The 14243-nt window shown below is 44.5% G+C and overlaps 2 protein-coding genes across 4 annotated transcripts in view; both read left to right on the top strand.

The window, feature by feature from the left end:
• LOC125722255 (stonustoxin subunit beta-like) overlaps window positions 1–5693 on the top strand; it is a gene marked incomplete at its 5' end in the record, with an annotated part of 198601 nt that extends 192908 nt beyond the window's left edge. The window contains one exon of the mRNA XM_048998469.1: window positions 4900–5693. The remainder of the gene's footprint in view (window positions 1–4899) is intronic.
• The window catches only part of LOC125722236 (NACHT, LRR and PYD domains-containing protein 12-like), a 57465-nt gene extending 51772 nt beyond the window's left edge, over window positions 1–5693 (top strand). For all 3 annotated transcript variants that reach the window (XM_048998417.1, XM_048998419.1, XM_048998418.1), the window contains 3 exons: window positions 1095–1268; window positions 1386–1432; window positions 4357–5693. In XM_048998417.1, coding sequence (XP_048854374.1) covers window positions 1095–1268; window positions 1386–1432; window positions 4357–4511 — 376 coding nt within the window. In that variant the 3' untranslated portion in view covers window positions 4512–5693. The remainder of the gene's footprint in view (window positions 1–1094; window positions 1269–1385; window positions 1433–4356) is intronic.
• Window positions 5694–14243: the final 8550 nt, after the last annotated feature.

The raw sequence follows: 14243 nt of genomic DNA, 5'->3' as shown, positions 1-14243 counted from the left end.
ATTGCTGCCACAATTGTTTCTATGAAGATGGCAAACAGTGAAGGAGAGAGTGGACATGCAGGCCGTCTTCCCCGTCGGAGTGTGAATGCAGGTGATGTGATCCCATCTGTGACACTGCAGCTTTGGCTGAGATGTACAGTATTTTAACCCAGTGGGTGAACGACTCTCCGAAGCCAAATCTATGCAATGTATTAAAGAGGAATGTCCACCTGACTGTCAGATGCCGTTTCTGCATCTAATGATGTAATCATGGTTTTAGTATGGGTATGCTGAGCAGTATTGACTAAATTAAATAATCTATGGATGTTGTCCGAGGCATGTCTTGTCTTGATGAAATCTGTCTGATCAGGATGGATTATAGTAGGAATGACTGTCTGTAACTGATTGGCAAGAGCTTTTGTAATGATTTTCAAGTCTGTATTCATTTGTGAGAGTGGCGGGTAAATGGAGGATTGTGTTGGGTCTTCATCAGGTCTCAATAACACTGTAATGGCCGCTGCGCTCATGTTTGATGGGATTTGTGATGCATGTTTAATTTATCTTACCAGTCTATTGAAGAGTGGAGATAATATGTCCCAAAAATGTGTATAGATTTCTGCAGGGTAACCATCCGGTCTGGCGATTGGTTGTTAGGCATTTGGTTGAGGACCTTATGGAGATCTTCTGATGTTAATGGGGCATCAAGCAGAGGTGGAGATTTCAGGTGTAGGGAGTACAAATCCAGACCAAGATTTTGTTTCAACAAACCAGTTGAGTCTCTGTGACTGTGACTCTTTATATTCATCTGGTTGGTTGAAACAAAATCTTGGTCTGGATTTGTACTCTCTGGACCTGAAATCTCCACCTCTGACATCAAGGGCATCTGCTGTTTCATTGGTTAATATGGGCAAGTCTAGATTATTTTTAAATGATTCTATATCAACTGGATCTGGTTCTTGTTCTGAGAAGTATAAGTTCTTATAAAATGTTCAAAAGATGTTAATTTTACGTGATTATTGAAATATTTATTAGAGGAGTCACTTTTGCTTAAAAGTAATGATTGTATTGGTGAGGTGATCTTATTTATTAGGGAGTTTTTGTCTGTCTCTCTGCAGGCTGTCAGGCTGTAGAGTCACAGAAGAAGGCTGTTCTTCCCTGGCTTCAGCTCTGGCGTCAAACCCCTCACACCTGAGAGAGCTGGACCTGAGCTACAATCACCCAGGAGACTCAGGAGTGAAGCTGCTCTCTGCTGTACTGGAGGATCCCAGCCGTAAACTGGAGAAGCTGAAGTGAGTACAGAGTGTGTGTCTGACACGCTACAGATACTTATGCATGTATGTGAAGAAGAGGCACCAATAAATAAATGGATACAGCAGTAGTACTATGTCATTCTGCTTCTCCTATAGTGTGGATCACGGTGGAGAGTGCAGGACCAGACCAGGCTTACAGAAATGTAAGTGTCTTTGCATGTTTTTATTAATAATACCATTAATACTATGTTATGGTTGTATTCACACAGTTGTTGTGATGAGTGTGGCTTTTTGCACTGTGTGTAGATGGATTTCCATGTTTGTGTTTAGGTGAGTTTCATGTCATTTTAGACAACATCCAAACGCGAAACAAAAAATCAGAATCATCACCAAAAACATTATCAATTCATTTAATCGTTTTTAAAAATATTTTTTACAAATGCTTTGTAGTTGCTTGTATTATCTTGGTGTTTGTGTGGGAGTGTAGGATGGTTACATATATTATGAATTAGTTATACATCTTTAATTTCACAAAAAAAGAATCCTTTGCATTTGTTCTTTTTGCGGATGCCGTGAGTGTATGTGTTTTCTGTGTGAGATTCGTTAGTATTGTCCTAAGGAGGCACCTGTAGGCAGTGAGACCGAACTCTCTCCTCAAGTGCAAAATGTGAATTTGCATTTTTACAGGGTGGTTCTGGAACATTCATTAATATTCATGAGAGAATATTACTGATTGGTCACTGAATCCCTTAAACCAGGGGAGCCCAAATCCAGTCCTGGAGGGTCAGAGTCCTGCACATTTTTGGGTTTCCCCTCATTTAACACACCTGATTCATCTCCTTGTGCTAATAACCACACAGCTCTTGAGCTGAATCATTTATGGTGGAACAGGGAAAGAACTTTGCTACACAGGGCACCGGCCCCCCAGGACTGGATTTGGACACCCCTGCTTTAGGTAGAAGAAACAGGCAGCACAAGTCGATGTAGATCCGCGGTGCTAAAAGAAATTTGCGCCCGGGACACACTGGATGTGCGGCGGAAAATATCAAATTTCATTTCGACGCTCATGTTAACAGATTAGAGCGGCCGCGTGCGCGAGATGCGGGGCTCACGCCTCGCGGCAGCGGCGCAGCATCTACAGTCACGCGCGCGGTAAGCGGTTCTCTATGGAAGCGTATTGCATTCATCTGCTTAAAATTAATTCTGTTTTTCCGAATTAATGAGATAATAATCCAGTTTTTCAGTGCAATTTTTTTCTGAATTAATGAGAACCTTCCTGCTTTTTATGATGCACGATCTGTGCCGGAATAATCGTTTATATCAGAATCCAGGTCCAAATGTTTATTAAATATCACTTTAAACATGTAATAATATTACTTAAATATTCTGTTATTGATGGCCATTTTCGAGCCGCATGCGCCGAAATGGCTGTGTAGCAGTCAAAGGTTTTCCAACCTTCTGGCACATGTCACATTCCAAGACCTTTAAGAAATCAAGTCTTAATATATTGATACAGCATCCACAATTATATAAGACAAAACAAATGAAAACTCATACCCAGCGGTCAATATCAATGGTCATGCCAAGCCAATAAAATCTAGAGGACATTGCATTGCGCGTTTTCAGGATGCCTGAATGCCCCCCCATTGGAGAAGAGTGAAATTCTTTGAAGAGCTTTCTTGCATCTTCTTTCGTCTTAATGACTTTTCTTCTGCCATAGAAGAGCTCTCCTTCTGCAATTAACATTAATTCAGAAACTAACATCATTATTGAGCTATTTCACCAAGACACCAGCTACATTTGAATCTATTGCAGATACTCACCCTTCAATGTGAATTTGGAAGCATACCTCCTAAGGTTTAGTTTCTGGGATTTATTGTATCCACATGGGTATGTACCCAGAGACAGAAAGTTAAATAGTTCTGCCCACCTTTCCTCCATAGCTAAGAGATGAGAAATAAAAGTTACACACACAAATAACGAATTTTATTATTACTATATATACACATACATACACACACACACACTTGAAAAATTTAACACAATAGTACCAAGATAGTATTCATTTTCTAACTGTGCATTGAGTATTAGGTGGCTACCATTTCGTCACTATTTCATATTTACACTAAAAGGTAAATTGCTTTATTATTCATACGGTAAACCTTTTCACCAGGGTAATGGCGCAGAAATTAGTTAGGAGTTCATTCGCACTTATTGTTACTAACGTTTGTGTAAAGTTAATAAATGCTGACCGAAATTATTGAAAAACTACTCTGTGGACATTCAATGTTATTAGAAGAGCTGTTCGTTTTTATTAGCATTATCATACATTTAATCAAAAGGTAGCTGATCGCATATGTCATCACGTGCGTAAGCATTTACGTATGAACCACACTGTGCACTGAATAGCGCTGCACACATATGATAACCACAAGATATTCAAGTTTACAAAAAAAGATGTAAACGTAGGTGTTTAAATTTGGGAGCCTAAACCAGTTTCGGTCTGCGGATCCGTGGGCTGTCAGGGAATTGTTGGTTGGATCGCAATAAAGCTTTTCCACTATAATTTTCTTCACTAAGTTTTTATTTCACTCAACCTTAAGGCTCATTCACAACAGTTTAGCAGAAATTCAAATGTTTCGGTCAAATTAAGCAAAAAAAAACGGTTTAAACTCACCTTTTTAAACCGAAGTCTCAGCACCAAGGTAGCACGGATTCATGGGCGTGGAAACAGAGTGCAAACTTGTGGGACTGCGCATGCGCAGATCCGCTAAGTAGCACAATTCAATGGGTAGCATGTTTTGACAGAACACCGGAATTAGCGGTTAGAAGGAAAGACACTGACTTTAGTATTGATCTCTGGTGCCGTTTTGTGGTAAATATGCTTGTGATGAATATGTCTAATGAATGTCGCTGCTTTGTCATTTTTTAATTAAATTAATTAAGCTGTTAGTTTAGCTCGCGCCCCATTTTGGCGGCTCTTCCCGCCGCCGTTTGCGCGCCCTCCTTATGTTTCATAAACTTCAGTTCCCGCTTCGTTAGGGGAAGCTGTGCTGTTTTTATATCGTACAGAAACATAAAGTACAGGCTGCCTGATGGGATTAATGGCTCTTCCTCCTGCCTACAGACTCCTGCCAGCTGACGCTGGACCCCAACACAGCACATAGACGCCTGTCTCTGTCAGGGGGGAAGAGGAAGGTGACATGGGGGGCAAAGCAGCCATATCCTGATCATCCAGAGAGATTTGACAGCCGCCCCAAGTTCTGTGCAGAGAGAGTCTGACTGGCCGCTGTTACTGGGAGACTGAGTGGGATGGAGATGCAGCCTGGATAGGAGTGACTTATAAAGGGATCGAGAGGAAAGGAGAGAGGGACTGTGGGCTTGGATACAATGACAAGTCATGGAGTCTGTACTGTTATACTGACAGTTACTCTGTCTGGCACAATAATAAAGAGACTCTCATACCCACAGAGCCCTCGGGCTCCCGCAGAGTAGGAGTGTATCTGGACTGGGGGGCTGGTGCTCTGTCCTTCTACAGAGTCTCCTCTGATGGACTGACCCCCCTGCACAGATTCACCTCCTCATTCACTGAGTCCCTCTATCCAGGGTTTTTGGTTTTTATAAACTCCTCAGTGTCACTGTGACGTGTTGCTGGTTCTCCTGCAAAAAGGTAAAATCTCTGCTTTTTAACCTTTATAATCCTTTTTACTCTGAAATGTACAGAACTGTGCAAATGTCTTAGGCAGGCAAAGAAAATGATGTTTAGATTATCCTCCTGTTGGTGTAAAACTATGATATGATGCCTGTCACAGTGTGTCAGCTTCGCCATTTCAGAACCTCTGCTAAAATCATCCCAGTATTTGCAGCGACCGTCCAGTGCAGCCATGTATTTTTTGACTTGGCCACTAGCAGACCTCATACAGCTAGTCAATCTCTCACTGACATTTTAAACTGATATATTTAATTATTTAATTGAGCTGTTGGTGAAATTTAACAAAATCGTGGAACGGCTGAGGTGCCCCTGAGGAGAAGTTTGGGAACTGAACTGGTGTTCATCTAGCCATCCAACTAGATATCAGTAACTTTTTAGAAAACAGAAGAAATTATTACTAGTTTTTATTGTGTTACTCTGAATTTGCACACGTTCTAATGTTAAATTGTGAATTTTGTTCTAAGCCAAAGTACACTTGCTACCCAGATAAACAGCTTTAAACATTTCTTTGGACGGCCTAAGACTTTTGTATGTTTGACAAAAAATAAATGACTGTGTTCAGTGAGCTGAATAACATGAAAAATATAGTTTTAATAGTTTATCTCTCTGACTAAAATGTAATTAAATGTAATCCTGATTGGGGGGGGTATCCCCTTCTCCTGTATATGTACATTTTATATATTATATATTTATGTCCATTTACAGTATTCCCTCCCTGTACAGTGACAATAAAGGCTTTCTGTTCTGTCCTATTAATGTCCTGCTTCAGCGTCACCCAAAGCATAACTGAGTAACATAATGAAACCACAGTCTGCTGTATTAAGTTAAATTCACTGTATTACTGCAGCTGAACATAACTGACACAATGACACTCAATCAATGTGTATAATAATCATTTAACTAGAGACATAAGACCGAAAAAAAAATGGAAAATATAATTATGTCCTGTTACTATCCTGCTTCAGTGGATTAAAGTAAATAAAATTATTATTAATATATTTCGATAAATAATGAAATTTGTTTTGTTAAATAATTAACACCCCCCACCCCCCAGTAATAAGTCTGGTTGCTCCCCCGTTGGACAATACAGGCGGGTGCCCAGGCAGCCTTGCCACCCCCAACCCCATGGTAAAAGGTCTGGTTACTCCCCCGTCGGACAGAATAGGCAGATGCCCAGACACCCTTGCCACCCCCACCCCACTGTAAAAGGTTTGGTTATGCCCCTGTCAGACAGAACGGGCAGGTGCCCAGGCAGCCTTGCCACCCCCACCCCATTGAAAAGGTCTGGTTGTGCCCCCGTCAGACAGAACGGGCAATCACCCAGGCAGCCTTGCCACCCCCACCCCACTGTAAAAGGTCCGGTTACTCCCTCGTCGGACAGAATAGGCAGGTGCCCAGACACCCTTGCCACCCCCACCCCACTGTAAAAGGTTTGGTTATGCCCCCGTCAGACAGAATGGGCAGGTGCCCAGGCAGCCTTGCCACCCCCACCTCACTGTAAAAGGTCTGGTTTTTCCCCCATCAGACAGAACAGGCAGGTGCCCAGGCAGCCTTGCCACCCCCACCCCACTGTGAAAGGTCTGGTTATGCCCCCGTCAGACAGAACGGGCAGGTGCCCAGGGTCCCTTACCCCCCCCCCCCCCCCCCCACCACACTGTAAAAGACCTGGTTTCCCCCCCGTCTGACAGAATGGGCAGGTGCTCAGGCAACATTTCCACCCCCACCCCACTGAAAAGGTCTGGTTATGCCCCCATCAGACAGAACGGGCAGGTGCCCAGGCAGCCTTGCCACCCCCACCCCACTGCAAAAGGTCTGGTTTTGCCCCCGTCAGACAGAACGGGCAGGTGCCCAGGCAGCCTTGCCACCCCCACCCCACTGTGAAAGGTCTGGTTATGCCCCCGTCAGACAGAACGGGCAGGTGCCCAGGCAGCCTTGCCACCCCCACCCCATTGAAAAGGTCTGGTTGTGCCCCCGTCAGACAGAACGGGCAATCACCCAGGCAGCCTTGCCACCCCCACCCCACTGTAAAAGGTCCGGTTACTCCCTCGTCGGACAGAATAGGCAGGTGCCCAGACACCCTTGCCACCCCCACCCCACTGTAAAAGGTTTGGTTATGCCCCCGTCAGACAGAATGGGCAGGTGCCCAGGCAGCCTTGCCACCCCCACCTCACTGTAAAAGGTCTGGTTTTTCCCCCATCAGACAGAACAGGCAGGTGCCCAGGCAGCCTTGCCACCCCCACCCCACTGTGAAAGGTCTGGTTATGCCCCCGTCAGACAGAACGGGCAGGTGCCCAGGGTCCCTTACCCCCCCCCCCCCCCACCACACTGTAAAAGACCTGGTTTCCCCCCCGTCTGACAGAATGGGCAGGTGCTCAGGCAACATTTCCACCCCCACCCCACTGAAAAGGTCTGGTTATGCCCCCATCAGACAGAACGGGCAGGTGCCCAGGCAGCCTTGCCACCCCCACCCCACTGCAAAAGGTCTGGTTTTGCCCCCGTCAGACAGAACGGGCAGGTGCCCAGGCAGCCTTGCCACCCCCACCCCACTGTGAAAGGTCTGGTTATGCCCCCGTCAGACAGAACGGGCAGGTGCCCAGGGTCCCTTACCCCCCCCCCCCCCACCACACTGTAAAAGACCTGGTTTCCCCCCCGTCTGACAGAATGGGCAGGTGCTCAGGCAACATTTCCACCCCCACCCCACTGAAAAGGTCTGGTTATGCCCCCATCAGACAGAACGGGCAGGTGCCCAGGCAGCCTTGCCACCCCCACCCCACTGCAAAAGGTCTGGTTTTGCCCCCGTCAGACAGAACGGGCAGGTGCCCAGGCAGCCTTGCCACCCCCACCCCACTGCAAAAGGTCTGGTTTTGCCCCCGTCAGACAGAACGGGCAGGTGCCCAGGCAGCCTTGCCACCCCCACCCCACTGCAAAAGGTCTGGTTTTGCCCCCGTCAGACAGAACGGGCAGGTGCCCAGGCAGCCTTGCCACCCCCACCCCACTGTGAAAGGTCTGGTTATGCCCCCGTCAGACAGAACGGGCATGTGCCCAGGCAGCCTTGCCACCCCCACCTCACTGTAAAAGGTCTGGTTATGCCCCCGTTAGACAGAATGGGCAGGTGCCCAGGCAGCCTTGCCACCCCCACCTCACTGTAAAAGGTCTGGTTATGCCCCCGTTAGACAGAATGGGCAGGTGCCCAGGCAGCCTTGCCACCCCCACCTCACTGTAAAAGGTCTGGTTATGCCCCCGTTAGACAGAATGGGCAGGTGCCCAGGCAGCCTTGCCACCCCCACCTCACTGTAAAAGGTCTGGTTATGCCCCCGTTAGACAGAACGGGCAGGTGCCCAGGCACCCTTGCCACCCCCACCCCACTGTAAAAGGTCTGGCTATGCCCCCTTCTGACAGAACGGGCAGGTGCCCAGGCAGCCTTGCCACCCCCAGCCCACTGTAAAAGGTCTGGATGCTCCTCCGTCAGACAGAGGGGGCATGTGCCCATGCACCCTTACTCCTCTGCCCGCACTTATCTGTCTGACTCAGATAAATTGATACATAGATGGATACTGAACCCCTCCCACGCCCAGCTGGCAAAAGCCACTAAATTTATCTGCATGCATTTATCTCATTAATAAACGTGTAAGAATATACACAGACATCCATTGACAATCCACCATTGGATTCATCCACCTATTGCACATTCTATAAAGTGACTGTAGTCAGTTATAATGTCTCTCTATCAAGCTGCTGCCATATTTCTTACATCCACTGGACACGTCAATTCACAGAAAAGCGATCATTCCGGAAACAATGTGTACTTTTTACGGCCGCCACTAGGTGGAGACAAAACACAGATAACTAAATAAAATAGGATCAGAATTAAATTATAAGAAAGCGGATCTATGCGCGATATAAAATACCATGATTACTCCATTTTAACGGAAAACTTCTTTTTATTCAAGTTTGTCATTCGCAGTCATTTGCGTTCTTTCATAATAAAAACAATTTTATTAGCCATAAATTATCAATGTATTTTGCAGGAAAAGACATCGCGCCGCTGAAATTCAGCACTTTTCCCGTTTTAGATGAACGTGATGTTGCCGTTTCCTGCCAGCGACCTTTAAAAATCCACGACAGCAGCGGTTAGATGCAGCGTGTGCAGCGGCCATATTTACGGACAAAATCAAGCTGCTGACTAAGACTCCATGCAATGAATTAGCATCCTGTGAGTATCAAGTGTTGCACGCCATACATTAGCAATGGGCATCAGATTACTGTATTCAACAGGGTGAGTGGTTATTCAGGAAGGACGAGTGTATTATTATAAAACAGACTGATAAATCAGTTTGTTTAAGCAGCTATTACTGTATGTCTCGTTCAATAATCCAACATACTTTCCCAGCTGGCAGCTTTCAAAGAGGACTTACTCATTGTTCCTGCAAAACTCGACATTTATGAAGGCCTCTATACCTTAACAAGCTTACGATTAAATGCAGCACGGCCCTTGATGTCCTGTCTGGATGTCTGGAGGTGATTTTCTGTCCTGAGTTAGATGAAATGCATGAATCCATTTCCAAAAGCTGTTTATCTGGGTCCCCGCGATGGGGCCCCCTTGGATATCGTGCCAGTATCTCACAGGCCTGGACACCGATTCACTCAGGCATTTCTGAGTCGCATCTTTATTTAGCCTGATCTTTATTTTTTGTCTGGCAAATTTAACACAAACCAGTGTGTGGTCTGAATGACACACTAATGAAAGCTAATTCAGTGGCAGGAAAAGGTTTCCCACTTATTTACATATATTTCAGAGGTTCACAGGGCTGCCAGCTTTGGTCTCCTGGCTGCTGTGACATTTTCAATTCGAGACAAATCTGCACATGCATTTACATTTATGCAACAGTTTTATTGCCTTGTAAATAGTCTATAGGGTTTGCAAGCTACCCAAACGCCTTTGATGTAACTAAATATAAATTTATAATAGAATAATATAGAATTGCCTATCCCAGGAACAACAGGCGCAGGCGGGAACCAACCCTGAGGGGAACCAACCCTGGGCGGGAACCAACCTTGGGCGGGAACCAACCCTGGGCGGGAACCAAAACACCACAGGGCGCACACACTCACACAGCCACACTCACACAAGTACAGGGCAAGTTTAGAGACGCCGATCAGCCAACCCTGCACGCCTTTGGACTATGGGAGGAGACCGGAGCAGCACTGAAACACCTCACTCCAAATGGGCTTCAGTGCAGGTAATATATTAAGGCAGTGTTATGGCGGGGCGTCTGTGATGGGGGGGTGAGAGGTGGTGTTCAGGCTTAATCCAAAGTAGAATAGTGGGTCTCATTAGGAACAGTGACTACCTGCCCTATACAGAGAAGCTGAAGAGACTGGTGGGATGGTGCAGTGACAACAGCCTGATCCTGAATGTGGAGAAGACCAAGGAGATGATCATGGACTTCAGGAGGAAACAGCCCAGTCATTCATCACTCGTCACTGACAACAGTGCTGTGGAGGTGGTCAGCAGCGTCAGATTCCTGGGGGTGCAGATAACTGACAGTCTGGACTGGTCACCAAACACAACATCATCGGTTAAACGGGCTCAGCAGCGTTTGCACTTCCTGCGCCGGATGAAGAGAGCTTTCCTCTCCCATCCTCAGCACCTTCTACCGAGGCACCATAGAGAGCGTGCTGACCAGCTGTATCTCCATCTGGTTTGGCAGCTCGAAAGCTTCAGACAGGAAATGGCTGCAGAGAGTGGTGAGGCCTGCAGAGAGGATCATCGGGACTTCTCTTCCATCCATCCAGGACATTGCACACAAACACTGTCTCAGCAGAGCCTGTGACATCATCAGAGACTCCGCCCACCCCCACCACGGACTGTTCGCCATGCTGCCCTCTGGGAAGAGGCTTTGCTGCATCAGGACCAGGACAGTCAGACTCTGTAATAGTTTCATTCCTCAAGCCATTAGACTCCTGAACTCTCAATACCTCATGGCAGCCCCCCCCCCCCCCACACTCCGCCTCTCTCCATCCATCCACACGTCACTTTCAAGAATTGCTTTTTTTTTTAATTGTCTACTGCAATATGTCTGAAACGGTGATCTACACTGCTGTTTGCTGCTATAGTGCTGTTAATATATTTTTATGCGTATTCTATGTTAATTCCGCTTTATATTTTTTTTTAATACACTCTGCTGGGCCGTCAATTGAACGTAATTTTGCTCTGATGTGCACTAACCCGTGTATGTTCTGAATGACAATGAAGCAGCTATTCTATTCTATTCTATTCTATTCTATTCTATGTCTGGATAAGTTTGGGCTGGAATACAGAGAGAAGCTGGTGGCCAAAGCAGTGACGGGTCATGAGTGGCAGATGCTCTGGGGTCCAAACAGGAGTTAGAGAGTGTGGTAGAAAAATTTTAAATATAACACTTAGAATAAAAGTCGGACCTCTCAGTTTGGTGAGGTAAAAGAAATCTCTTTTATTCCAGCAATTCAGCAAAGCCTCCCATCACACTCTGGCACTTGGTACCAAATCACCCGGAGCTCACAGAGCAACCAGCTAATAAACCGTAACTCCCAATTCCCAATAAGGGTGTCTAAATCCTGATTGGTCACAAAACACCAACAAACTGAGCTCAAACATATAACAAACACAATTCTCCGGCTCTATTGGTTCACCTTGGCAACAAGGTAAAATCCACCCGTTTTGCCAAAATTTTACCAGTTAGATGCAGCGTGTGCAGCGACCGTATTTACGGACAAAATCAAGCTGCTGACTAAGACTTAGTTTGTGGTTAATTAATACATAAGTAACAGCATAATACTACATTATTTGTGCTTATAAAGTGTTACCGATGAGAGAACACTTTGAAAATCAGTAAATAACATTTTCTCTTGCCTTGACTGTAAATCAGACCTAGACGTGTTTACCAGAATATGTCTCGACTGCTAGACTCTACTTGAGATATGAATATAGATATTGATTACATGATATTGAATCACTGTAAATACTCGGTTGTCCTTTGATTAATGATTAACGTATTGACGTATTGTCATTGAATCACTGCAAGTACATGGTTAACATATGATTAATATGATTAACATAATTACTTATACATTTGCACTACCGCATAGCTTGCTATATATTGTCTGCCACAACTATTCTATAAAGCTATAACTCGCTGTGCACCAGTAGGGGCAGCTTCGAATCTCTTCCTGCAGGTGGTTTCTCCCCCCTTTGTTCCACTGTCTGCCTCTCCAAGGCCCGAGCTTTCCTCAGGGTCTGCGGAACTTACTGCAGGCAGCTATCACGAAGCGAGGTCACACAGTATTCAAAACAATCTCTTCTTGCCTAAGGCCTAAGACATAACAGACCCAATATGCCTCCCTCCCAGGTTACCAATGTCCAGTTTTACTTCCACACCTGTCTCAAGGTTAGGAAAAATAAAAATTTGACAGTGCGTGAAAACAATGAAACTATTACAAATACCTGTCCCACCATGTACTGTAATTCAATAGTATAGATGTAATAAATTATTATAGAGCCCAGCCTCTCAGTGACGAGATAACCATCAATTCATAGCAGTACTATCGAGAGCCAAGTTCATTTTGCCTTCTTTTCCCTCAAACATTGAAGAGCTCGGCAAAGCTTCAGTTAAAAGTCTTAGAAATTATCTTCTTGGTCCACAGCCTCTTCGTGAACTTGTGTGACAAGAGAAATTGTGTGACATGGATCATATGTTTTGCGATTAAAACCTCTGATGGCTCCATTCATGACTGAAGATCAGTTAATGTTAAACCTGCATTTCTTCAGATGGTTTATGTTGGTTGCAAGATCTTGCAAAATATCTCTTGCTGGCAGAGAACTTTGTGTTGTTCTTCAGGATCAAACAAAACACAGGTAGTTTAGCATGTGGCATTATGTGTTGTTAATGGTACAGATAATTGCACAGACAATGGCACAGAACTTCAGCACACAATTATATTTATTATATTATAAAGAGATTGTGACATATATACAATAAGCAGAATAAATTATCAAACTTCTGTAAGCTGTGTTGCTAAGCTGTCATCTGTTATCCATTTAACCCCCTCCTCTCAGTTTAAACATTTTATTGTTATTAGATTGTTATTTATTGTTATTAGAGTCATTGCACATTCCATGGATGAAGAAACGTGACAGCCAGCACCACCATTAAATATCTCAATATTGTACTAACCTTACGCTCTGGATGCTTGCCAGTGCGGTGTGATTCAGTTCCTCGTCATCAGAAGACACATCAGACAGTGCAGCCACTACTGAAAGGTAGTCATCATAGTTTGCTGGTTGATGAATCGTTGTGGTAGTTGAGGTAGAGGGTAGTACAGAACATGTACTTGGATAAAAGTGCTTTGGAAGGGTGAGTTTGAGTTATTTTGACAGATTAAGACAGTGGTTTTCAACCTGTGGGCCGCGACGGTATTGCAGGGGGGCCGCCAATTATTATTAATAGAAATTGTAATATTGTTAATATAATAAAAAATGTCTAGTCAAAATCAAATAAATCATAATTTGATATATAATTAAATAATGAGAAATTAAATAATAAACTGTTACTATGCGTTCACTATTCGAGCTCGCTGATTGGTTTAATAACAACCCGCCAACTTAGACTATCTAAAATAGTTTTGATTCATACATGCTGAAGCAGATTTAAAAATGGATAAATGGTTGACAAACAGGATCGCTGAAAAGAAAAAATACAGACGTTTCTTCAGCAACAAGTAAGCCTGACACTGAAAAGCCTCAAAATAAACCTAAACGAAGAAAATATAGTAGCGACTACCTAGCGCTGGGTTTCACATATGTTGGAGCAGAGAACGAGCAGCTACCGCTCTGTGTTGTGTGCTCAGAAATACTGTCAAATGAAGCTTTAAAACCAATCAAACTACGACGGCACTTGGAAACAAAGCATAGTGAATATGCATCCAAGCCTATAGAATTTTTTGAGAACAAACTTAAAGAGTACCAAAGCAGGAAAAAAACTCTTGAAACAGCGTTCTCTGGCAACGACAACAGTAAAGCAGTGGAGGCATCTTATCGTGTTGCAAAGCTCATTGCAAAGGCTGGAAAACCGCACACAATTGGTGAAACTTTACCTGCTGCGAAAGAAATGGTTGGCGTGATGTGTGGAGAAAAGGCCCGCAAGCAGTTAAATTCGATTTCACTTTCAGATAATACAGTCGAGAGAAGAATCAATGAAATGGCAGATGATATAACTCAGAAGTTGGTCAAAAACATTCGAGAGAGTCCCTTTTATGCCCTACAG

Source organism: Brienomyrus brachyistius, unplaced genomic scaffold (assembly GCF_023856365.1).
Source record: "Brienomyrus brachyistius isolate T26 unplaced genomic scaffold, BBRACH_0.4 scaffold37, whole genome shotgun sequence".
Lineage (NCBI taxonomy): Eukaryota > Metazoa > Chordata > Actinopteri > Osteoglossiformes > Mormyridae > Brienomyrus > Brienomyrus brachyistius.
Note: the sequence above shows the minus strand (reverse complement) of the source record. Positions and strands in the feature narration are given on the sequence as shown.